The sequence below is a fragment of the Rousettus aegyptiacus genome, unplaced genomic scaffold (assembly GCF_014176215.1).
Source record: "Rousettus aegyptiacus isolate mRouAeg1 unplaced genomic scaffold, mRouAeg1.p scaffold_m13_p_15, whole genome shotgun sequence".
NCBI classification, from domain to species: Eukaryota; Metazoa; Chordata; class Mammalia; order Chiroptera; family Pteropodidae; genus Rousettus; species Rousettus aegyptiacus.
The window spans coordinates 13,138,466-13,165,751 of record NW_023416290.1 but is presented as its reverse complement, the minus strand read 5'-3'; the positions used below and the strand labels follow the sequence as shown (position 1 = coordinate 13,165,751).

The 27,286-nt window shown below is 41.9% G+C and overlaps 1 protein-coding gene across 1 annotated transcript; it reads right to left on the bottom strand.

The window, feature by feature from the left end:
* Positions 1–4,412: 4,412 nt before the first annotated feature.
* On the bottom strand, positions 4,413–25,397 carry GGH (gamma-glutamyl hydrolase). The gene is made up of 9 exons (XM_016165881.2): positions 25,218–25,397; positions 22,050–22,161; positions 18,025–18,075; positions 15,380–15,464; positions 12,756–12,894; positions 10,598–10,704; positions 10,425–10,515; positions 6,317–6,454; positions 4,413–4,839 (listed from the first exon to the last, which is right to left on the bottom strand). The coding sequence occupies exons 1-9, from the start codon at positions 25,321–25,323 to the stop codon at positions 4,718–4,720; spliced, it is 951 nt and encodes a 316-aa protein (XP_016021367.2). The 5' UTR covers positions 25,324–25,397; the 3' UTR covers positions 4,413–4,717.
* Positions 25,398–27,286: the final 1,889 nt, after the last annotated feature.

The following is a 27,286-nucleotide window of genomic DNA, read 5'->3' as shown; positions in this document are numbered from 1 at the left end:
TGCAGCACAAGAGCCAAGAGACTTCAACGCGTCTAAGAAGCTGGACAGCGGAGGAGAGAGGCTGACGCCACGGGCCACACACGGAGGCTGCTCGGCCTGTGCCTGAGGGGGCGGGAGCCCTCGCTGACACCTCCCAGCCTCTGCCCTGCAGTGCAGAAGCAGGTTTGGCTGCCACCCGACTGAAAACCAAGAAAAGCAACACGGATCTATGTTAGAAGTGTCATGTCAGAGACACACGGAAGGAAGAGGAGGAGGAGGAACACAAGGCTGGTTGAGAACTCGGAGAGGCAGAAAGGAAGGGAGATTGGGGCGACCGGGGACCTTCATGAATAAACGGTGTCCTAGTGTAGGTGGGACATCTTCATGTTATTTACGACAATGTGATCGATCGCCCTTCCCCACAGCCTCACACGGAAATAAAACGAAAACTTCAACTCAAGACCTGTTTTACCCTTCAGTGCTTTTTGGAGTTAGGAAAAAGTTTTTTTTCCCACATATGATTCTGGGTTGACAAGGGTTTTGAATTGGAAGCCAGAAAGCCTTGTGTTATTCGAGTCGAATGATTAAAATGGAGCCTGTGAGCTCAGCGCATTTTTTCAGTGTGCTTGATGTTAGAAGTCACTGACATCAGCACTTATTAATTGTGGTCAGAGGCTTTAAAGACCTTCCAGTTGCCAGGGTTTTGTTATTTATTTTATGAACGTGGCCTCATGGGCACCGTCTTCTGTAGTTGAGTCAAATCCTACTCAGGGGATTCAGCCGTAAAATGAGTACAGACGAGGAAAGTTAAGCGTGGTCCATGTGACTCGTCCCTCCGGGACACACCCGCCCGCCGTGTCCCCGCGTGTGGGCCCGTCCGCGGCTCACGCTGCCTCGTTAGCTGTTCAAGCGGCACCGACCGCACACGGGCCCTGACCCAGGTCCTGACCCAGGTCCTGACCCAGAACTAAACGGCCTCCACGTTCATGTAAATTACGTTCTAGCGAGGAGGCAAATGATCACGCTTGCGAGTACGTCAAATTTCATCGGATAGTTTTGTGCGCGGCGGGGACAAAGGAGGGGGCGGGGAGAGGAGAGAGCTGGGCCGGTGTCGCACGGTCGCAGGCGGGTGCAAACCCGGCATCTGTCCGCGCGCAGCGCGCGGTGCACCCGGATCCTGGTCTGCACGCGGCAGCGCGACACTCCCAGCCGCATCGCAAGTTCCCGAAAAATGCCTGCGTCACGAGGCAGACTGACTCTGAACTCGTTTATGCGGAATTTTAATAGATGTCAGAGAACTGGAAGCCTCTGACGTTTACTAAAATCGAAACGTGCTGTATTTATAACAAACAGGACCAAGTTCCATAGCAAAACTCACTCAGGATTCAGGGCTTCCCCTTAAATTTGAAGGGGAAACCCTGACGAGATTTGAAGTACTTTTGTGTTGAGAAACTTGATAGGGGAAAAATCCACCCCAGCTCAACGTCTTTTGAAAGTGCTCCTCGTGCGTGTCTTGCTTACAGTAGATGCTGGAGGGAAACATCTTGATTTAGTGCCTTTCCTGCATGTCTCCCAGACCTGTCATTATAGGAGGCTCTGCTTCTTCACCCGTCCAGAAAAATACTCCTCTAGCCTGGAAGTCGGCCAGTTGGGCAGCAGAGAAATTTTGTATGCAGTCTATAAATTTATATATACATAAGTACCCAGCCTTTGAATAGGTGATTAAAATTGTTTGCTTCCTTTCTTTCTATCAAGTCCTTTGGGACCTCCTCATAGATTAGAGTAGAAAATATCTAGTATTATGTATAAATCTATGTTTATATAACCATTAGTATTTTTTAATTAAGATAATTGATATAATCTGTTTTAAGTGTACAACATGATTCAATAAACCATTAGTATTTAAAGAAATATAATAATTGTACTATGAGATGTTCTTTAGTTTTCGGGCAATCTCCTAAAATCTTCAATTCTGAATGGTTGAATGTAAACACAGCCAGTTAAATATTAAGTTAGCTGGTTCTCTCCTGACATCTAGTGTTCCTGATTCATTCCTGCAAAATGCTTCGGTTTGTTTGCAACCACTATAAGAATGAAAATGTTACATGGAATGAAAATTTAATTCATTTTAGAAAGAAATTTGAGTAGAATAAAAAAGTACAAGCTACATGATAACAAAGCTGCCCTTTCTAAGGAGCAAAAGACCCTTTTCTCTTACTGCCTCCCACATGAGAAAACGGTATATTTCCTCTCTATTCTGGTGGGTAAGGCAGAAAGACCCGGCATGTATGTAGGACTCTTCCATTATTACAAGGAGGGGAAGTGAGAGAAGGGGCACTTTCTGAGGGCCTACTATGTGCCAGGTACTGGGATTGAATACCTTAGCATGAGTCATCACTGTGCAGAAGCTACGGGACCATCCTAACCCACCCAAACCATGGAAACTCAGCCAGACGACATACTGAGGACTTTCCTACTCTGCGGTGTGCAAGTGGAGAGGGTCGACCTCCCTTCGCGAAACATCCTGCGCCAGGCCTCGAGCCACAGACTACAGGCACTCAGAAACCTCTGGCTGAACAGAAACGAGCGGCAGCGCCGTCCTTTAAGTTCAACATTTCCATTCCGTTTGAGATGTTCCATGCAGGTCAGAGAAAGGGCAAAGCTGGAGGTACGAATATTGGTGCTTGTTCCCCAAAACCCTCAGGCCAGGAAACTGGCTGTAGGCTGGAGAGGATCCGCGTTAGCTGTCTGTCACGTGTAGCAAAACAGGCGACACTGAGCCAGTCCTCCCTCCTTTAGTTCTTCCTCCCTGTAACTTCTAACCTCCTGCGCCCTCACTGGCACTTTGTCTTTCAGCCTCTGCTTCTCTCCTGCTGACAAAGAAGTCAGGATCCCTGAGGCTCACGGTGGCCCGAGGACTAGTGGCATCGGCGCCACTCAGGAGCTGGCTAGACACGCAGATCCTCAGGCCCCACCCAGACCTACCGAATCAGAATCTGCGTTTTCACAAGATCCCGTGTGACTCCTATGCACACAGGAGTCTGAAAAGCACCGCTCCACACCAGCAGTGGTAGTAAATATGTTTCAACTGACAAACCCACTCCAGCCACAGGAGCAGCTGACTGGAGCCGTGAACTGGCCCAGCCAGGGGTCCAGAGTCTGCAAGGGGGTATCCTCTCTGAGCACAGGACACAGCAGGCATCCATATTTTGTATTCAGGAACAAACCTTCTGATACCTCTGAGCGTTTACTTCTCTAAGCAGCAGTTTGGCCCTGGGCCCCTCCTGAGCAAGGCAGTATCACCTAGACTCAGGCCGGTAGAGCACACACTCTGGACCTTGCCCATCGGGGGTCCCCATACTTGGAGCACCTTCCTCAAAGTGGTCTGATCCCCTTTCTTGTGCCTGGGACTGAGCAGGGGCAGAAGTGCTATCCGGGTTAGGTTCCCCAAGCCTGGACCTGGTCTTGTGTGGCGGTCTTGGTCGCAGGAAGCACCTAGGTCAGCGTTTCGTAGGTACCTAGTGGCGACGAGGCAGCCGTGGAAGAGCAATGTGGGCAGGGCACTCGGAGCCTGGCCAGACCTGCAGGGCCCCCGACTCCCACTTCTCCCTCCTTCAAGGTGCTGTCCAACATTACTCCATCCATGGTGTCCAGAGGCCCTGAGCAGCTCTGAGATTCATGCCTATGGGATTGTCCCAGGTCCTGTGGCCAGAGTCTAGTTCCAGGAAAGCCACCTGACAGTATTTCTTTCACAAAACCGCATGAGATCGGGTAGCCAGAATGGTGTCGCTCTGCTGATTTTCTGACTTTCGTGATAGGCACAGGATCTGGGCTATTGGAGATCAACCATGACCTTGGGCTTGAGCCACATATGTGGGCCCATATGGGCTCTTACTCATCTTCCAACTACAGTGTCAAGCTCCAGGTCACGGCCTGCAGAGGTGGTGGGGTAGCAACACCCAGCGTTTCGCCTCCATGCCTCTAGCCACTCAAGATGGTCGCTCACCCTACTCCGTCCCAGGCTCCACACGATGTGTCGGACAGTCTTCCAGGGGTGGCCACCTGTCTCCTTCCAGGGCTTTTCTAACTCTTGTTCAGTGACGACGATAGGCACTTCTGATCCATGTCCTCTCTTGCTGCCATTGATATAGCAACATCAGGTTGTGCTGGGTCAGTCTTAAACCTTTTTCCATGGGAAAAAGTTCATTCATAAATAGTCGGAGTACTTACTGAGGGCCTACTGTGCTCGACACTGAGGGAGATGAAATGTTCAACACACAGACTCTGCTTTCGGGTGCGACTTTAACTGTGGCGCTCAAGCAGCAGAAAGGGCAATATACGTACGTGTACACACATACACACACACACAAAATACAAAAGACAAAGACATCGCCGTGAACTCGAGGTAGGATTTAAAGAGTCTACAGCAAGGATGGTTTGGCTGGGTAGGGTGGTATTTATTTCTGGAATCAATCAGTTAGACAAAATAAAATACTTATATTTTCAATAAATTTATGTTCTCTCATGTTGAGACAAAAGAAAGCTGTCCCATGAAATACACTGTGATTATTTATCTTCTTCACTGATTATCGAATGTGATATAGTCAAATCTACTGAATGATCAGAGCCGGTATCATAGAAAAGGAATCTCTATGGTTATTACTGATATGAGTAGCAAGTTATTACAATAGTTTAATCATGGAATTATTTGAAATTCCTGTTACCATATTGAAGGCTTTCAATTAAATACATAACTTTGCTGAAATGAAGAAATATTTGCAGTGTAAACTGGATGGAACTGATAAATCAGCGCTTCCTCTTCTTCAACATCAGATTCAAAGTGATGACTGTTTTTCCGAGCTGCAAGAAAAAGTATAAATTTTTTAAAAGATAGAATAAATTTTTCAAAAGACTACTTTATAATATCCTATAATCAGCATTACTAAGTGGAAAAATACCACCAAAAGGAGACATGCCTAAAAAAACTTCCCTCGAATAAAGCAGCACCTGCTGTGGCTACTACTGATACAGCAGTTGTATGTGCCCTGCACCAGATCCAACGCGGCGCTGGCTCCCTCGTTCACGCGAACACTTGGTAAGTGCCGACTATGTATAAGGTTTGATGCACAGCCTGGTGGCGGAAACTTAAGCGGGACAAGGTCCTAGCTCAAAAAGTCTAGTCCAGTAACCACAGAATTGTAATGCTCATCTTCACAGAGATGCTTCGAGAGGATGGAGAGACTGGCAAAGCCGAGGCGAATGGAGCAATGACGAAATTTCCACAGATAAGGCAGAAATATGAAAAAATCAGAGGCGCAGAGAAGTCGGCATGGCTGAAGTTTGGATATGGGGAGGTGAAGGCTCAGGCTTTATCCCAAAGTCAAAATAAAGTACATACAGGTGTTTATGGCCTGTTTAGAAGGAGACAAACACACATAGCCCTGCCACGTGAAAATACTGCAGCAAACCCCGCTCTGCCTACTGCTGCTCTCACCGACTCCTGTCCGCACGGCAGGAAAACGTTTCTTGGGACTGACAGTGCACATGGAAGGACTTTTTTTTAATTTGGGTTTTCTATCATAAAACTACCCATTAAACCGAGCATAATTCTAAACCAGAGCAAACCACTCTGGAGGAAGCACTCTACTTGCCCGTGAGGGCCGGAGGGCTGGAGCCAGGCCGAGCTTAGAGCCAGCGGCCAACCAGGCCCACTGAGGTTTTCTGTGGCCACGCCTCACCACTGATGCCCTGCCCTGGCTCGCTGTGACTGGCTGACTCCAGAATCACTCAACTAAAACATAACCATCTACAACTAAATTCTCGATTTTACTCACCAACCTAAGACAGCACTAAAATATCTGTTTTCATCGTGAAAACACAAAGCTTATTCACTTCTCTAACATGCCAAAGACTACGGATGGTGGTCTTAAAATCAGACTGATGAGTATATACTCAATTTATATAACTGTCTTGGAAAACTAATTTTTGAAGAAATTATAATTAAGACATTTTTCCTAAAAAGAAGAGTAATAGGGAAGAACATTTTTTTTAAAAAAAAAAAAAGTATTCAAGAAAGAAAAAAGAATTCAACAATTGCATGCTGTTGTTCAAGAATTCCACCCACTTTAGAGTGTGTAATACTAGAAGTGAAACAGTTGTCCTGGTTTTATTTGAATGCCTAATGCCTCAATTTCAGAGCTTTCCCATGATTTAATTTTCTTTAAAAGTTAAACCTACAGGACTATTACAGAGCAAGAGTACATAAAAGTTTAGGTAGGGGGCAATTTCCTTTAAAGCTACCCCAACAGAGTGATAAAATTATATGCCCACATATTACCTTCAGAAACAAAGAAGTCTGCCAAATGAAACGCAGCCCTCACAGCGTTAGGTGCATGGGAAATGCCTGGAAATTTCCCCCACTCATAAGGAGCTTTCTCTGGATGCCACTGGACGCCATATACTGGATACTTGTATCCTGCATGAAGAACACAAACTGGTAAGTAACGAGTTGTAAGAACAGCCTATGATGTCACCTATAAATTGTTTTATGCCCTAGTTAAACCATTATTTTTAACTCGCTATGTCAAAGTAAAATTATCTGCATTCTCAGACACAAAACAAGTTCAGCTCTCAGTCAATGTAACAATTCACAATACAGTATTTCAGTGACTTTCAACATATTACGATTCGTACTGTAATTCACTTTACTAGATAATCGAATTAGAGCAAGAGCTGAGCCCGCTGCATGTGTCCCAGTCCAACAACCAAGTGCACGTTCGATTAGTGACCTCGGTTCCTTCCAGGATGGGTCTGCTTCCCCTCCCTGCGACTTCATGTCACACTTCCATCCCCCCCGTTAATGACTCATCCCGATGGGAATGACCTATGTCAGCACTTTTTGGTGTTCTTTTATGGAAGCCACCTTGTCTCAGCCTGAACTGTGTCTCTCGCAGTCATGACTTCACAGTACCGATTTTTAAAATAGCCTTTTAGAGTTTAAATGAGAAAAAATAAAAAAATAAAGTTTGAATTTGGTGTGAGTTTTGGTAATGTAGTTCAATTATTTTTAGAATTTTTAAATGTCTTTATATATAAAAATTATATGATCACTAAGATTTACTTCCAAAAATGAATGAGGAAGAGCATGTATAAAAAAAAACAAGCATGGCCACATACAGGTTGACAGCTGCTGAAGCTTAGAGACAGGTATCTGGAGGTTCATCATATTACTCTATTTTATATATGTCTTAAAAATTCCATAATTTGATTGATTGATTGATTGATTGATTTATGGTGACATTGGTTAATGAAATTTGGTAAGTTTCAAGTGTACAATTCAAAAGTAAGGCATATATATATTGCATTGTGTGTTCACTACCCATTTTTAAAAAAAAAACATGGATATGAGTAATATTTACCTTTTGAAAAATGTATGTACTCGTTTCTTCACACATTCCTTTCCTCATTCTGATTGATTAAAAAAAGCTTCCCTCTATTATTTTTGTTTTAAGATCATAATCATGACAACCGTGGGAAAGTACTTGGGAGAAATAAAGAGAATTAGCTAAAAACAGAGATGTCTAGGGGAAAGAGCGCTGTCCTTTCACATTCCAAAGGGTCTGCCACTAGAGATCACGTCACGGGAAGATATTTTATCCTAGCCTTCGTGGCGTTCAGAAGGGGAAATAACCTACCAGCACACAGCTCTGGTCGCTCTAGCTCCCCCACCACCCTTCTCCCTACCTTCTTTCTCTATCATCTGAGATGACACGTGAAGCTACCAGAAGGAGCCCCACAGGCTGGATGACTAGAAAATTAACCGTTACACAATTAACTGAAAGGAGATGTTCTAATACATCCGTTTGAGACATGAAAAGTATTATTTAGGATACGAAATGTCTTAAGCAATAAACTGTAACAAGGATTTATTGAATGGGTGGGTGGGTGGGTGGGTGGATGGATGGGTGGATGGGTGGGTGGATGGATAGGGGGATGGGTGGGTGGATGGGTGGATGGATGGGTGGGTGGATGGATGGGTGGGTGGATAGGGGGATGGGTGGGTGGATGGATAGGGGGATGGGTGGATGGGTGGGTGGATGGGTGGATAGAGATATACACTGACACCGAGAAACAAGTGGGATTCACACTTCTTTAGTAACCTGCATCACTGAAACATCAGGCAGGTCCCTGACGACTGCAGGAAGCATGCCCTGCCTCAGTAATTTAAAGTGTGAAGAGTGAAAATAAAAACATGCACAGTACAGAGCATCTTAAATGTTCCCATCTAGCAGGTGTCAGACATCTCTCAGATGATGAAATTTCCAAATGCGCTTGGTATGATGCCACAGCCAGGAGCAGAACCGACACGGAAACTGATTTCCTAACTTCCAACCCATTACTCTTCTTATTTAAATAATCGGCCATTCACTTGAAATCTACGGATATCTATAAAGTCCTGGAATTACAAAGGAGAATAAGATGCAGTTCCAGCTCTTGATGAGCTCTTTGTCTTGGGGGAAGACAGAACATGAGCAAATAAATGCAAAAACAGACATTCTTAGGTAGCAGAGCCAGGAGGAAGGCGGGGCACCGAAGACGTGGGAGGAAGAATGACGGGCGGGGCAGCCTCTGGAGACGACCATGACCTGAGTGTGCGGGCGGCGAGAGCCCACGGGAGAAGGAGGGGTGAGGAAGGGGAGCTTCTCAGAGAGGAAAGACATGTCGCTGTGTGGAGGCTGTGTGTGCTAAACAGGATGCACAGGACACAGGCTAGCGACGCCGGCGGGAGAGGTCACCGCAAACAGCAAATGACCTGGCAAAGCTAGACTTTATCCTCCACGTGCCGACGGGCCGCTGCGGGGTTTTCCTCCAGCAACCCAATCGGTTTGGTATTTCAGAGGGGTCAGCAGCAGCTGGCTGGAGAGCCTCTGAGGAAGACTTGGGGGTGATTGTGACAATCCAGGCAGAAGGTGGTTAATGCTGAAGTAGGCCCAGGGTAGGCTGGATAGACAGGAGGCCACATGTGCAAGAAGGATCTGGGGCGTAGAAACTGGCATGAATTTTTCAGATGTGGAGAATGATGGTACAAACCAAAGACAGCTTCCAGGGCTCTAACTTGGCATGATCTGAGGATGGCAAAGCTACTGACTGAAGTAAAAACTACAGGAAGGGAACTGTTCATGAGAAAATGGTAGGCTCGAGTCAGTTCATTTCGGACTGTTTTGATCCACCTTCCCCAGAATTCCCCAGACATTGTTTCTAAATCCTTAGATGTCCCACCGCCCCCAGAAGCGAGCCAGGGACGTGGCCAATCTTTGAACAACCCAAGCCACTTCCAGTTCACTCCAGTTCGTCCCACTCCAGCGCCCTGGCCCCAGGCAGCACTCAGCAGCCTGGCCTACTGCCTGCCTATCATCTCTGCACGTTCTCACTCACGGTATTTTGCTCCCTTATACATTCGTGATTTTCTGGCTATGAATTGCTCATTTTCCTTAAAACTTCCTAATATGGAAGTTCCTTGAGGTCTGCAATAAATGTAAGTTCCTCCAGAAAGAATTATATATTTGCTTCTGCCATGCATGTGGGACCACTCTCAGACTGAGCCAAGTTCAAACAAAATTTTTGACTGAATTTCCTCCAACTTCCAAGTTAGTACAACGCAGGCGGCACTCGACCGGCCTGCCGTCGTGAGTGCTCAGAGCGCACTCACCACCCTGACCCCCCAACTGCCGCGGTCCGACATGGGCGGTTCTCCTCGAAGTCCTGTGCGCAGGATTGGTTGAGAGTGGAGCCTTCGGGTCCTGCTCCATGGGGTCCTCTCCCTGGAGGGGGGTCCTGAGCTCCGCCTTGAGTTCTCATTTACTAATAATGCTCGTTTAGATAGATACCCCGCATCAGCGGGTGTCCCTGGCGTGGTGGCCGTCCCGCTCACCTGACATGTGAGAGGGCCTCGGTCGAAACCGAGCGAGACAGCTGGTGCTCTCTGCACCCCAGATTCTGGCAGAAACCACCGACCGCCTCCTTCCGGGCGGCCCCGCCTAAACGCTCCCGTAACTCCTGGAGTCTGGGCCTGAGTCCCCTTAACTTCTTGCCACTTCGCCAACGCATTTAGGAAGATGTTTTTCTGTATGTCTGTTCCACCTTGTGTCGCCGTCCGGAGGAGGAGCTGTCACGGTGCACAAGGGGCGGCACGGCCGGCCGGGAAGAGCAGCCGCCTTCCCCACTCGCTGCTTCCCCCGCTCCCCCCACTCTCCACCTCTCCTCCTCGCCACCCGTTCCGCGAGGTGCCCCAAGCAGGCCACAGCTCATCACATCTCCTGTCGCCACAGGTGCCCTAACTTCCATCTTCAAACCCCAAACTTACCATGATTTCATTCATAAGACTATAAAATCAAAACTAATATAAACATAATATGTGAAAAAAATAAATGCGCAGTTATATATACCTTCCACTGTTGAGATAAACTCAACCGTGCCATCTGTATTCGTAGTTAATACATTGAAAAACTCCTTTAACTTTGCATTCTTCGTAAAATTCTAGAGTATAAAAATAAAGCAAAATAATTACTCCTATAATTAACTTAAGCACATTAATTTCATTATGTAATTAATGTGATACCATCACGGAGAGGCTCCACTTGTGGAAATTTGCAGTCAGGGGTTGTATTGCTAACGACAGCAACAATTCAGCAGGAAAATTCTGAAACATTCTGCTCTGCAATGTACCTTAAATAATTTAAACACACATAAAAAATAAAATCCACTGAAGTCACTGATCTATAGCCAAAGAGAGGCCATTACTAAGATAATCAAGATCACTAAGCGAAACCCATCATTTCCACAGAAATATTCCTGATAGAGCATAAATGAGTTTAACATACAAATTCAAATATGCTCCATATTTAAATACTTTTCTTCTAAAATTTTAACATAACTAAAATTCTTCTAATATGATAAATAGCAAGCTAGCCCTAGAGTTAAGCAAGAGAATCTTGCGTTCTCTAGATGTCACTGAAAAACGGGTAAAACTTTCCACACGTGTATGTATGTTTTCCAAGGAAAAGACCCAAAACTTTCAACATATTTTCAAAGGTGTACGGGACTTAAAAAGTTAATAATACCAACAATGTAAAAAAGAACATCAACCAGGCCAAGAAATTTTTACTCAGTAAATAGATCAAAAAGAGCAATATACCTCACTGAGGGGTCTGGAGTCCAACACGTAGACTCAAAAACCAGCAAAGGGATAAAAAATTCCCAGTGGGTGTTCTTGGCCATGAAGCCAGCTATTCCCAAACAAGGCCCCGCACTGAAGATGCTAATGGCTTCCATCAGAATCCCCGTGCCTCAGATAAGAAAAGTAAGTACCTCACTTCAGTGGACTTCATTCCTTTTTTGTATTAACTGGGTTTTTACCACGTACAACCAAAATTGACTGACCTAATACATATACTTCCCACAGGGTTCTTGCAATGATTGAGATAATATGAGAAAGACCTTTAAGGAGTATAGAGCATTCTACAGGCTTTATGTATGACTATTATTACTTTCCATCCAAAATCTTTATGAGAACAGGAATAATTGGTAGCATTTAATTCTGAGGATTCAGAGAGCATATAATCTACAAGAATCATATCTGTTTATACAGGATAGCATAGTAAAAACTTGTCTGGTTTTTGTCCTCCGTTCTTGACAGGGAGCTTCTAAAACTTTTGGAATTTCCTGAATGATAGGAGTGTCTCTTTAATGCTAATGAGGTGACTCTGGTGGACTCCTAGATAGCTTCAGAGTGAGGCTGGTCATGACAAAGACTAACCACAGGATTAGAGTAGATTCAGGCTCTGAGCCAGGTCAACCTTCAGGTTTGGGAAGGGGACCAGAAACTGAGTTCAATCACAGAGCCAATGATTTGACCAATCACACCTTCACAATGAAACTCCTGTAAAAGCTCTGGACACTGAAGCTCACTGGAGACTGCCGGCTGGTGAACATCCTGATGTGCCGGGAGGGTGACGTGCCCTGACTCAGCAGGGAGAGGGCATGAAAGCTCCGCTTCTTCCCCATCTCGCTGCCCCCCGAGACCTCATCCTATGTGTGTATCCTTTGTAATGAAACTGTCATTGTAAACACAGCGCTTTCCTGAGTTCTGTGGGTCATTCTAGTGAATTACAGAATGACCTAAGGGGCTTCATGGGACTCCCCATATTTGTGGCCAAGTGGTCAGAAGTATAACTGGCCTGAGGACATGAATTGAGGCCAGTGTCTAAAATAACCCCAGCTGGTTAGCTCCAGAAATGAACCGCAGTGCGCTTCGGCTGGGGCTGAACCAGAGCACACAGCCAACGGACAAGTGCACTATAATAATAATAGCTAACACCTATGACAGTTGTGTGCTTAGCACTGTACCTGGAAAACACAATCTTATTTAATCCTCATAAGCAACCCTACAAGGTAAATACTTTTACAAATCAGGAAATTAAACCTGAGAGAGAGGTTAAATTGTTCCCAAGGCAAAGTAACAAAGCTAGGACTCAAAACCAGGTCTGATTCTAGAGTTCTTAATCATGCATGTTCCTCATATCACTAGAAGAATCAATTATCAAAATTCGAAATTTCTTAAGCCACCTTCATAACTTGAGTACAAAAGTGATCACATTTTCAACCTGCGTAAAAAGTTTAAAAATTAATAAATGTTATAAGCATTTTTTACTTTGATATTTGCTACTTACTAATCCTACCAGTTAATATTTTTTAAAGTGCTGAAAGAGAATTCTTACCTTCGGTGAAGTTCAATGGCATTGTGATTTTAGTAGTGTTTGTGTGAGTTAGTAAGTACTCTCCACTAACCAAATATGAAAGTTCTTCAAATCCAAGGCATGTGCCCCACACAGGAAAATAGTCTCCGTCATCATAACTCTTTGAAAGAGAAAACGAAACTTATTTAAACTTTTTCAAAACAAAGTTTATACATTCGGTTTATCGTTACAAGGCAGGTGCCTGAGTTATGCCTGAATTTCTGAAATTTTTCCAGTAAGCTATCACTTAATCTCTTCAGACCGAGCTCCCGTACAATAATCCAGTTTTAATCAACCAAACTATCCAACCTCAGTTGTACTGAGAAAGAGACTGACATCTGCCAGTCAACTACCGAACAACACAAATATTACAAATACCAAAGGCAATGCGAGATAAATGCCTATTTTTATATCTTCTATAAATCTTGTCACTTTGGATGACTGTGGTGTTGAAAACACTCCTTCCTCCATTATCTCAGAATTTATACCAATAGCTGGATTATACCACCTTCAGCTAATCAGATTTAAATTAGGTGAAAGCCATGATCTGGAAGGAAAGGAACAGTCAGTGAGGAAAAGGTTAAGCAAAAGTAAAATAGATTTTCAGAGAGTATAAATTGTCAACTAAAAAAATGCAAATGTATTGGGTTTCTTCAAAGGTAGTAAAAGTATTCTAGCAATTGAGTTTTCTGGTTAACTGAGGATTAAACCCATATGCACTGATAGTTATAAAAATAAGTTTTGCAACTTTTCTAAAAAGAGCAGTTTTTGTTTTGTTTTGCATAGACTATAAACTATAACCTAACAGTAACCCATTTTAAATGAGGAAATTGTTGGGGGGCATGGGTGTTTCTGTTTCTCACAGAGAAAAACATATAGTTACATTAATATTCACATTTTCTATTCCAAGGTAGGATTTTAACACTTTATATACAGGTCTGGCAAGTTTTATTTTTAGAAGTTAGAATTTCATGCATTAAGTTGAAGGGTCTTACTGCATGTATGATAAACACAAAAGAAGGTTTAAATGTTCTGTTTCCGTATGTTACCAAATATAATTTCTCAACTACATGTTAAATCTCCACTTGCTAGGAAGGACCACATCTGTTATTTGCTGTGATGCTCCACATAGTCTATCAGAGCAAGACACAGAGGGAAACTAGATGGATCTAACAGACTAGTCATTTCCCAGGCCTTCTTCAGTGAGGGCTTGCTGCACCCAAGTGGCTATAGATAAATGAGAAGTTCAAGACTGCTAAGCCTTCTTCCTTTGTTTTGAAATCTTCCAAGTACCTGATTATTTTGTTTTGTTTTTTTTAAATAGATCTTTGGGTTCCTTTTATTTTTTTTTCTCAATTGAGGAAGTTAGTCATAAGAATCTCCAGACAGAAAAAGACAACTAATTGATAATGTACAAATATATTTCCCAAATGCATCTTAAATCATTCACATTGTAAAATTTCAATTCTATTCATTAGTTTTTCAAAGAATAACCACTGAGCATATACTAAGAACAAAGAACCATACAATCTGAAATGCAGAATGCTTCTAAAAGTTGTCAAAACCATGAGCCCTGATAAGACATGAACAGCTAACTTCAAGATACTGTGCCTTCTGAAATATAAACCTGGTAAGGTCACAGAGCCTGTCATATACAAAGTTGGAGCTAAAGAAATGTTTCGAAAATTCTACAACAAAATACTCTAAAAGTTAAGAGGGAGTGGGACGCTATGGCAGCTGAAGCAAGCTGAGAAACCTTAGCAGAAAAATAGCACCCTAGCCTTGAAAGATGGCTAAGATACAAATTGGGATGGAATAGAAAGAAAGACTAAACAGATTTAAAAGGAAGACAGAGTATGTGCCCGTAATACCGCCCTGGCTTCAATTACTTGCATCAGGAAAGGCTGAGACAGGTGGTTTGTGAATATGTTACATGTCTTCACCCGAAGACTATAAAGGACTACAGGCTATCTACCCCAGCCACTGAAAGTTTTCAAACAAGTATCTCATATGCTAAAAGTAGATCTTTAGGGAAACATCCTGGGGGCAGGGTCGGGGGAGATACTAGATGCAGCAAGATTAATTAGATAATTGCTGTTAATAGTTCAGGGGAAGAACAGTAAAAGGTCTGAGATGGTGCAAAGGCAGGCCCAAGGCGGGACATTACAAAGGGGTCAAGAGGTTCTCGTGGGTAACCGAACATGAAGTAAATTAAGGTAACTGTGAAGAAACATTGAGTGAGATGAAATGAGTCGAGACAAAGAGCAGCTTTCAAGAGGAAATGACAATAATAACGTGTGGACAATGCCCCCTACACAATAAAAACAGCTCACTAACCCACCACGAGGACCGGGTTCATGTTAGTGAGTACAAATAGAGAGGGCCAGTCAACAGGCTCCGAAGGTTCCCTAGGTCTCAGAATGATCGGAAGCACACAAAAAATGGGTGAGAGCCACCAGTGGCCACCCCAAGCAGGCGCCTCATAAGGTAAAGGGTCAATGAGGCTAGGGTGTAAAGGAAGTATTACCTTACACCTAAAAAAAGAAGCACCCTCACAGAAAATTACAAAAACCCATGTGGAATAATAAGGAACAACTGATACTTACCTGTCTGGCAAGATTGTAAAATATTTTGGCCACGTGGGCATAGCCTGAACTCTTGAGGTTAACGCTCCCTCCAGGGAAAAGAACCCTGAAACAATACCAAATGGGTGCTTTCAACCCCTCCCCCACAGAAAGCAATATTTTTATTTTAAGACAATTTTTTCCTTATCATATAAGCTACAAGACCATTACAGAAAATGAGAAAACTAAGGCAAAAAGAAAATATGAAATATTTACAATTCTACCCATTCGCAAATTATTGCGGTTATGAATACGTTTGTGCATATTCTTCTAAAACCTCTTTGATAAACAAGTTTATTTTTGAAATTCTGTACAGATAAATTATAAGTAAGTAAATAGAGTAGGAGAAGAGAGAACACAGAGCTAGCAATCAAACAGAGATAAAATTCCAAGTTAAACCGAAATTATGCTGAGCCAAAACCAATTGCATGTCTATAATCATGAACTGGTTTTGACTCGCAAAGAATTTTTTTTAAAACATAAGGAACAAACAGGTCATAGAAATATATGTATGCTAGCATTAAATATCTGTGAAAATCAGTTCTTTATTATCACCTTGAGATCTCTTCAGAAATACGCACAGGATTAGAAGCAAATTTTGAAAAAGAACACAATCGCAAGCATAAAGGAGGAATCACAAATGTTTTATTTTATTTTATTCTACTCATAAAGGTGAGATATAGAAAAATATTTACTATGTTTTTACAATCAACCTTTTAAATTAACTTTAAATTTTAAGCATTATAACAGGCCTTGAAATAAATAAGGATATTCAAAAGATATTCTAAAAGTTAAAGGTATTAAAATTTTTGAAACTACTTAAAATATGAGATATATGAAATATCACTTTTAAGGCTGTTGTTCATTCAACAAATATGTTCTGCCTCTTATAAGAGCCAGGCTCAGTACTAGCTTGGAGAGCCAGAGGAATAATTTTTGCTATTAGTAAGGTCATAGTCTAGAATAAAACTTAACCTGTGAGGTAGAACATTTGCCACAAAACTGTACAGAAAACCCTACAATTAAAAGCAGCTTAGTGAAGACTCATTAGCGGTCCTCCCTTTTCATTGAGTCCGTATTTTTAAATCTGCCTCTGATCAAATTTGGTATGTTTAATCTCAAAGACCTTTCATAAAGTAAAACCCGACTGCCCTCCTACTTGGCAAACTCCTTTGAAGCCGGGCTCTGCCTTTTCACTTCTGTGCACTGCCCCGAAGCCTTACGGGTCAGCTGCATCCCAGGGCTCCGTAAAGGTGTTTCGCAGTTACATTCTGAGGTTCTACCACAGAGTCTAGCCTGGACTTACTGATCTCTACCCATGCCAAAGGACACACAAATAATGGGCATTTTGAATGTTTTACTAAACTAAACTGATTTTGTAGTAAATAATTACTAAACCGAATTGAACTGAAGGCAAATGATTGATTTGAACATAGCCTTTTTAAAAAATTGTAATAAATGAACAAAGCTGTAAAAAGTTTTTAAAAAGCTCTTTTTATAAAAGCTTTATAGTAAAACAGACTTCCTTCACCCCACTCCCAATCAGAAACAACCACCAGTAAAATTTGTTATGTTGACCTGACAGGTATGTTATAATGCATATCTGCTCACTCTACCTTAAAAATTAAAGTAAATGGAACTATTCTATACACATCATTATCCGCCTTGCTTTTTTTCTGTATAACAATATCACATTGTTTAAGTAACAATAGTGATCCAAAGCAGCATCTACAAATATGCTCATTTTTAACTTATGCATAATATTCTACCATATGCAGATGGTCTATTTACCCAATTCTCAACTGATAGATTCATGGGCGGCTGTTAAATTGTGGGTATTGCAAACAATACTGTGAGTATTTCAAACAACGCATATGTTTGGGCCTAAGTCTTCACATAGTGGGTAATATATTTATAAAATAAAATTCCCTACAAAGGATTTCCTGAGTCAAAATACGTGTATTTTAAGTGTCAATAGATATTGCAAAACTACCCTCCAAAAGGCTATGTAACTTACACTCACATAAATAAAGTATGAGAATACTTGTTTCCTCATCATAGAGTGTTAGCAAGTTTTCTGATCTTTGCCAACTTGACAGCTAAAAAGTTTTTTAATTGCTATAATGAGCTTTCTTTTAATTATAGGTAATGATGAACATTTTTTCACATGATTAAAAGTTCTCTTCTTTGAGCTAAGCAATCATATCTTTTGTGGTGATGCCAGAGAACAGATAATTTTAACTATTCAAATTACTTTCTGAACAGAGAACTGATTAATATCTTGAATCTTAGGATTTATAATTCCCCTAAGCAAGCGGATACCATGACATTTAAAGTGGCTTCAAAACATTTAAGACATTCATTAAAAGAAAATAGAATAGTTACACACTAAAAAAAAAAAATTATATATGTCTACTGTGTAACATTTCTTTCTTAATCTGCCTTCTCTGCAGGGCTTTCGTATCTCTCAACAAAATAATTCCTATAAAAGAACATAGAAAACTAATGTTACAACACTATATGACAGTTACATAGAAACAGAGAATATTTATATGTAATTTTTTGCAAAAGCTGACTATACAGACATATACTGTATATACTGTATCAAGCCAATGCTGGCAACTTACCCATTAAGAGATTGGAAAAGCTTTCTATACTCTTTCTTTGTAAGATCAAGCCTGAAAACAAGAAAAACAGTTACAGAATAACCACTTCTAAAAACTAACTAAAGAGTAAGCCTCTAAATGAAGTTACCACATTAGTTTTAAACCAGATGAAAAATAACTCTTAAATACTAGACAATATTACCTCTACTTTCCTAGAGGAATTTTTCAAACTAAGTGAAAGCCACATAATTACATCCTTGTTTTGTTAATCAGATAAGTAAACATGTTTCTCTATGGTCTAATATAATTTAATATTGTGAATTATGGTTAATATGCAAAACATTAAAGACCATGAGATACGGAGGTAACAGAGAACAAATTGATGGTTGCCAGATGGGGGAGGAATTGGGGAGGTGGGTGAAAAAGATGAAGGGATTAAGAAGGCCAAGTTGTCAGTTATGAAAGAGTCACAGAGATATATAATCAATATTGTAATAACTGTACAGTGCCAGATAGGTACTAGACTTATTGGGGTGACTACTTCTTAAGTTACATAAATAAATGTCAAAACCATATGTGGCACATCTGAAACTAATATAATACTGTATGTCAACTGTAACTGAAACTTTTTAAACTGTTTTTTAAAAACCATGATATTAGAGTACCAGCAATTTCTCTGCTAGCCAGTAGTTTTTATGTAAAGTCCAAAGAAAAAAATTAACATGTATACTACAAGATGCTCTGCAGATAAAAACAACACGTATGAATGCCACATCCTTGTTTCATCCTACCCCCAACGCCAACTTCAAAGATCTGGGACTACTGTGTATTCGGAAGTCAGAAGAGTTCACATCTAGGGGCAGACTACGCAATCACTGTAGACTGGCCTAACTTGCCCAGGTAATTATTCTGAGGCACCATGATCAAACATCCCGTGAGGGGGGCTCCGAACAATTGCTATGTTATTGATGATTTTATTCCCTTCTCCAGAGAAAAACAATGGGACTATTCCGTGAAAACTGGCCACAACCTTTAATTAAGTCATAGTAAGATGAGTTTGCTCTTCCAAAAGTTCAAAGAAATATAAGAACAAGAGAAAGAGCATCATGTTCAAGAAATTTGTACAAGAACTTTCTAACATTTAGCAGACTTCTGGTTCTGTAAGAGAATAATGAGGTATAATACCCTCTTGACCCAACACATAAGAAGTAGATTAATGTTCAAATATCAATTACAGTCCATTCTACCCCAGGAAAAAGTTTTAGGGGAATTAGAACACCTCTCCTATTAGTAAGTAGATACCTGTAATGCCAGAACTTAGCTGTGCTTGGCCAGCGGACCCCTGTGGGCTCTCCTCTAAGTCCAAATGAGCTTTACAAGCCAGGTCTATTCAGAAGTTCATAATCCTTCTGGCAGAGAGCCACCAAAGCAGTGGGCGACACTGCGGTGTGCTTACCTCTCTTCCTTGGGGGATAAATGGGCAGGTGGCCCTGACTTGGGAAGCGACAGGGAGACGAAACGTGAGTTCACCCATTTCCAGTATTCTGCCAGTTCAATCTCCCAGATAGTGCCAACAAAAGGGGAATCAGTCAGAACCCACAATCTTCCCCCTGGACATCTAAACCAGGAAGGCAACCGCTCCCATCCAGAAACGGAACGGACTGAGATCACTCAGTTGCACTCAGGGACTCCATACAGGCTAGTTTCAGTCACTCATTAATTCTACCTAATTCACTCCCACATTGACTATGACTGAATTTTTGGACCCTGTTTTTCACTATTAAGGGCCTTAAGTGTTGAATGTTCTGGGAGGAGGGGGCCGGATCAAAAACACAAGTGCCTCACAGGCCTAGCAGGGAAAACTGGCCAGGTCACATTCTTTGAATGCAGATATCACTTGCCTGTTGTCAGACTTTCCGGAAATAAAAGACCCTCTCAGTAGGGGATGAGAAATAGTTCTAACTAAAAGAAAACGGCTTAAGCCTGGTAATGATGACAAAAGGCACAGCATGAAAAGGAGTGGCAGGCATTATTGCCAGTGGAGAACACCTGCTCCATTCAAAATCAGCTCCAGATAATTGTCTTAAAAAAAAAAAAAAAAAAAGCTAGAAATTCAGACTTTCTGAAGCTTTCCAATTTGTAAGTGTTTAAAATGTTTGAAAATGCAGTGTGAACAAAACACATTTCTAAACCAAAAGCAGGCCAAGAGGTGCCATGTGCTACCTTTCAGGAGGAGGATGCTGTGGGTTCCACCAGTCCCACAGTGGGAATTTATAACCTGAGAGAGGAGGCAGCAGAAAGAAGGCAGAAGGAGACTAAAGACAAACTTCTTTCTAGTCCAGAATGTTGTCTTCATCTCCCATCCTCTCCTTTTTTCCTTCTACACTGCAGAAATTGGCTCCCAGCATCCAAAATTCAGAAATGAACCCAAACTTAGCAGTATGATCCTCTGTCTCTTTCCACATTAGGTAATCCTTCACAGGTTACCCTGGGACTTCAGCTGCCATGTATTATGTTTTCATAGGATTATATAATACTAATGTATTGTTTTTATAGGATTATATGATACTAATCCCAAGCAATTTACTCCAAGTGAATTTTGAGAACCCAAACTGGAAATGAACCTATATGCTGACAGTCACAATGTCAGTGTCTCTGTTGTAAATGCCAGTACCCTGTGCTTCGTCTGTTTCAAAACCTCCCCAGTTTCAAAATGTCATTCTCGTCTATTCCTCCCTGTGCCCTTTCATTCCATGAGTCATCGGGTCGTGATGATTGTTTTTAAAGAACTCTTATCAATCCTACAACCACTGCTCGAAGCCCAGCTCGAACGGCCTCGTAGCTAGCCTCCCGTAACAGGCCTACCTGCCTTCTGTCTCTCCTGCCTCCCACGCATGCTTTCGGCACTAATGTCCGTAAAGAAAAGCTTCCATGATTGGAATTTTTGAAATGTTGTTCTGAAGACTCTCTAGAACCTCTTCCTCAAAAGCTCTAAAACTGCTGTTATCTGAGTTCCGAATAAGATTTTATTCAAAAAATCAGATTTGCTACTAAAGAATTAAAGACAACTGTCAAAAGCAAATGTTCATCTTGGGGTAGAGACAATTAAATGTAAAAGATCAAGCAAGAAGATGATCCTTAGGAAGCTAAACATAACACCATTTTGTGGTACAATTCTCTATAATATTTGCATTTTTATTATTAATGTTCTATTTAAACAGTTCTTTTTTGTTATAATTTACAAAAACAGGCTGTCTACAGCAAACAGCTGTGTTTTGTGTGTGAAATCCTTAAAATGCATTAGATGGCAGTGCTAGAAGCTTCTAAAATACACTAATTTTGGATAAGATATTAAGATACTTACAAGGTTTTGTGTTAAAAAAAAAACTCTTTGCAAATCAATATATAACATGAATCATGTTATTCTTACTAAAATATTATTCTTACAAAAATAATGTAGCTTTTTAAAACCACAATAGCTGCAATTGATATTGAAGCAACACTGCTCTGTTAAGACATTCACAAACTTTTAAAGCAGAGTGTGAAGGTATTTCCAAAGTCATCTTCTAAAAAATCTCCTTCATTCCCCAAGTGTCGCCTTATCCTGATATTACGAAATAAAGCTGATTAAGTTGTAGATTTTTTAAAATATTTTTTAAATTTATGAATTATTTCTGGAATCTTCCATTTAATATTTTATTTTATTTATTTTATTTATTTATTTGCTTATTTGCTTATTTATTTATTTTTATAGTGACATTACTGTCATGGTGTCTGCTGAAGACATCTTTCTGGGGTAAAGGAAACTATTACTCCATTCTCTATGTAATACATATGACAAGCCTCTAATGACATTATAGATACATATAACTTCAATATAGTGAGAGACTTTAAGCATCAGATTTGTGGCAAAAATCAGGTGTAGTGTTACCACACTTAAACAATGCAATCATAAAGGAGAAAGCATTAATTTTGGAGACAAGAGATCATTTTAAAGGTAAAACAGCAATGTTTATTTACACAGCATAAAAAATATACGGTCATACCTTACTGGAACAACTCTTGCACCTGCAGACTCCAGATACTTTACATAGGATGCAGCAATATAGTATTTTCCCAGGCTTTTCATTTTATTACGGCACTTTTGCATTAATACACCTAGATAACGAAAAAAAAAATTTAGTTTCAAGCAATTTCCCTTTTTCCTGCTTAGAAACTGAAACACGCCACAGTAAAAAAATATGTATTACTAGAGTAGTACCCCCTTATCTGCAGTTTCATTTTCTGAGGTTTTAGCTACCCACAGCCACACACGTCTAAAAACATTAACTGAAAAATGCCAGAAATAAACAATTCATAAGTTTTAAATTACACACCATTCAGAGTAGCATGATAAAATCTCGAGCTGTCCAGCTCCGTCCCACCGCAGATGTTGACTCCAGCCCTTTGTCCAGCATCTCCATGCTGCAGATGCCCACCCTTCGACCATATAGTCACATAGTAGCCTTCTAGGTTATCAGATTGACTCTTGCGGTATCACAGTGTTTGTGTACAAGTCACCCAAAGCGCAAGAGCAGTGATGCTGGCAATTAAGATATGCCGAAAAGAAACCACAAAGCGCTTCCTTAAGTGAAAAAGCATGTAGAGCACAGTAAGATACTGTGAGAGTGAGAGAGCGAGGGAGGCGCGCCACACTCACATAACTTTTATTACAGCATACAGTTGACCCTTAGACATGGGACTGAACTGCACAGGTCCATTAATATGCTACTCTTTTTTCAATAAATATACAGCCAACCCTCCATATCCCCATATTCACAAATTCAACCAACCACAGATCAAAAGCATCCTTTCTTAAACAATCCCTACCAACTCCAACCAGTTGTCAGTATGGAAAGAAATGTGATCACATCACCATTCATTCATTTATTCATTCACTCAACATATATTACTGAATCACACTATATACCAGGTACTGGACTAGGTGCTGCAGACACATGAGTGAACTAAAGGAACAAAAAGCTCTGTAGACTGTTCACTCTAGTGTGTGTGCTGGGGGAGGGGAAGGAAAGAAAACAAACAACGTAAAAAGGTAAAATATATTGCGTGATGGCTAGTGGTAAATGCTAAGGAAGAAACGTAAAGCAGAGGAAGAGGGTGTATATGGGGGGGAAAGGGGTGTCTCATCTACAGTGGGGAAGAGAATCTCTTAAATATGGTGGCCAGGAACATTCTCTCTGAGAAGGCAGGCCATGACATTTGGGCCAGGACTTCAGAGAGGTGAGGGAGTAGGCCATACACTGATATCTGGAGGAAGAGGGATCCAGGGTAAGGGAAGAGCAAGGGCAAAGGCCCTGGGTTAGGTGTGTGCCTGTCACGTTGCAAGAAAGCCACATGACCCTGTATAAGGAAGGAAAGATAACAATGATATGAAATGAGATCGAAGAGATAACATATCAGAAGGGCGTACCTCCACGGGCTCCTGAATTCTCATAAACATTATAAGACCCTGCTGTGTGCTCTGCCCCGCCTACTTCCCCAGCTGCCACTGAAACCTCAGCCCCAGCATAAGACTGAGTCACATCAAAACATGTCCATCTGCAGGGTACACCTGTGCCATGTCATTCATTACTTCACCATCTGGAATAGTTTTAATGTCTCTCTTGGCCATCTGACAGGCAGCACTGTCTACATCAATCACTTCTGTAGGTCCAGCTTCTTAAAATAACTGGCACTTATCAGGTGCTCAGTTAACACATGGCAAATGTTGAAATTTATTCAGTAAGATTACTTTGCTCATGGATCGGTAAGATCATCTTCATTGAGAGAAATGAAATTTGGTAGGGAAATAATTAAGGAGTGTTATGCAAAATGGAGTGGTTACACCCTGTGCCTTTCTGTATAATAACGAGGACCAAGCCAGGGCAGGCAAGGGTAAGATGCCACAAAGGAGACCCAGGACATGTGAACTTAAGGTACCAGAACCAAGAAAAGTACAAGAGAGTAGATAAGTTCCACCACCTCCCACTCACCTCACCCCACATACTCACTCTTCCCATCCTGTATTCCCAGCCCTTCAAAATATGAACAAAATTTTACCTACACATTTCACAACTTTTGTGGCTTGTCTTTGACTCCTTTGCACTTTCTAACTCAATGTTTTGCACATAGCCAGTTAACTATTTGTCTTAATTGATGAGAGTGACCAAAAGTACACCCATTTTTTCTATATCTGTCCCTGGACTACTACCGTTTCTATGAAAAGGAAAAGAATCCGCTTCCTTTTTCCTTTCTCCCTCCTTCCTGCACCCACAATTCCCAACACACTACACAGAATTATAGTTTGAGTTAATTCTCCCTGGAGAATCAACCACCATTTAAAGTAGTTATAAAATAAGGCATTCCAATCTCCAAATATTGATACACAACCCATTTGAGATTGGGCACTACCAATACATATGAAAAAATGCTCATATACTTTGGATAGAGTTTAAAAATACAGCGCTCCTCTTCATGGAAGAAAAAACAATACAAATGGCATTATACTACAACTAAAATAAAACCAATCACAATTGTCCGACATTAATTATTTGGGGCAATTTTTTTTCTTTTTGGCAAATTTTAATTCCAGGCTGATTTCTCCTAGGTAGCATTCTCCTGCCCTGTCTCAAATGTCCTGGCAAAGCAAGGTGATTTTACTCTTTTTAAAACAAATTTGCTGGAAATGAAAAATTACATGCTTCATTTTGACAACAGACATTAGGATCCTATTGGCCACTGCTGCCCTTCGCTGCTGATCACAAAGTCCAAGGTACACCATAATTTTTGATTATCCAAAAATTGTATATGTATATGTATAATGCACCGTATCTTGAAATGCGCCCTCAACCAGTGAAATTTTAATGAATAATGCAAGTACGTAATTTGTTTAATTAGCACAAATTCCTAGCTATGTACAAAGAAGAAAATCGCAAGGCTCTTCATAATGCTCCCTCCCTCCTCCATCGCAACTTGAATGCCACGTGAAATTGAGCTATATTTTAGCACGATCCAAAGGTGTCCTGGCTCGGCTCTTGTAACTATACAGAAAGGTACGCGACGTAACCTTGTGGTTCGGTGTCCCTGGAAAGGGGCGCGCTCGCGCGAGCCCGACGGCAGGGAACCGCAGGCGCCGCCCGCTGCCGCCGCCCGCGAGGCCCGCCTCTCCTTCTTACCGATGATAGGCTTCCTGAGTTTGGCGGCGTTGTGAGCGGACAGCGCGAGGTTCGCCGCCCCGCACAGGAGCACCAGCAGGCACAGCAGGCGGCCCAGGCTCGCCATAGCGCTCGCCGCCTCCCGCCGTCTTTCAAAGGCACTGCGGCCGGGCCGCAAGCGCGGCGGCGGCGGCGACGACCTCGCGCCGCTCGGGGGCGTGGGCAGGGGCGGAGCTCCGCCGCGGGGGCCTCTGGGAAACGCAGTCCGCGCGCGCGCGGTGGCTGCGGAACGGGGGTGGGCAGCTCCGCCGGCGTAGTGCTCACGCCCGCCAAGTCGTTCCTCCGCGTAGGCCACCCGCTGTCCTGCAGCCGGCGTGCCCGCTCGGCTGCCCCCGGGGAGGCGACGGAAAGCGCTGGGCGGGCACCGGGCGGTCTCCGCGTCCTCAGATCTTCCTTGTCACCTGTCCTATCGATGCGATCTTGGGTCACCCTTGACTAAGCTGGGCGCGCAGCCTAGACACTCGAAGAGGAACCTTGGGTTCCGGCATGACCAGCTCTGGTAACCAGACAGCAAGGGAAGCTGGCGAGAGATTCTAGAAGGCGCCTGAGAACTTTGCGCCAACTGTAGCTCCTGCCCAAAAGGCCAAAGCCTTGTCGTTAGGAATGCTGACGGCCGAGTTTGGCACTCAGGCGTTCGATATAGGGGTAGGCTGTGACTTCAGAGGCAATTTCCACATCCTGCTGTTTCTTTGCAGGATCCAGGCATCCATCTGGAGGAAACAAGCGTCGAGGAGGGTAAGGATGAACGCGTTCCCAGGCGCACCGTCTCGCTTCAGAACTGGGTCACGGCGGGGCCGCCTCGTGACATCTCCTGTAAAGAGGCAAGGCCAGGCCGAACCCTCAAATGATGCCTACTGATAAGCTCTGTTATCAGCACTCACAGACTTATCTGTCATATAAACAGGAGCATAAATGACGACTTTGGTTCTTGTTCATTAAAAGTATTTTGTGAGTTCTGTTTAAAACTTTAGGAGATTGGAATCACTATTTTGATGGGAACGTAGGTAAAAGACAGGAACCTTTTTCTTTCCATGTGTGACAACCTGAATGGAGAGATACGGCTGATATTAGGCAGACGTTCCCACCTATAAGGGCCAAATTAAATTCAGAATAAAATTGAAGAATGTTTGAAAATCTACTCAATCCGTGCTAAGTATTGATGATGTAACGATGAACTGGACGGTGTCCTTTTCACATGAAGTTTACAATTTAGCAAGGAAAGAAGACAGGAAGAGAACATGACCACGGAGAGAACAAGAGCCTAGTTTGGGCATATTTCAAGAAGAGTGAATACAATCAGTAGTCTGGTTCGACAAGGAAATAGTGCTTCTATAGAAGGGTGTGATGAGAGAACAACTCAAAAGTTGTAATTAAAGATATTTTGAAAGGCCATATGTACTCGGCTGGTTTTAAACATAATTGGACAGATGAGGAGCCTTTGTAAATATGAACTTGTGGTGCTGGAGCACAAATACACACAGGAAAAATTATTACCTGGCAATATACACAAAGAGAAACTCAGATGAGTAAAGATGTAAATGTCAAAGGCAAAAAAAAAATAGTATATTTTGATGAGAAAATAGAGAAGTGCATATTCACGACTTTGGTGGTCAGAAGAATTGCCTTAAATATAAAAAACACAAACATTAATAGAAAAATTGATAGCTATGATGATATAATTTTAAAACTATAACTTTAAGCAAATTAATGTTACAACACAAAATTGGAAAATATGTTTACATTAAATAGAATTTCAAAAGTGTTCACTTCTAGAATATACAAAGAACTAATTTCAATGAGGAAAAGTAACAATAGAAAAATGGGAAAAGAATGTTAAAAGACAAACCGAACCTTCACTAGCCATCAGAGAAATTTACATTAAAACAAGACAAATATGTCATCCAACAAACTGACAAAAATGTAAACCTTGATAATAACAAGTCGAGGATGTAGAAAAATGAAATTCTCTTAATACTGCTGAAAGGATTGGAAATTACTAAAACCAATTTTGTGAGCGATTAGGCAATATT

Excerpts from the sequence above, each read along its gene's own strand:
- GGH (XM_016165881.2), bottom strand. The coding sequence starts at position 25,323 with ATGGCGAGCCTGGGCCGCCTGCTGTGCCTGCTGGTGCTCCTGTGCGGG. Across the intron at positions 22,162-25,217 it reads ACTCAGGAAGCCTATCATCG|GTGTATTAATGCAAAAGTGC; the intron begins GTAAGAAGGAGA and ends TTCGTTATCTAG. Across the intron at positions 4,840-6,316 it reads AGACTTCTTTGTTTCTGAAG|CTCGGAAAAACAGTCATCAC; the intron begins GTAATATGTGGG and ends TTTTTCTTGCAG.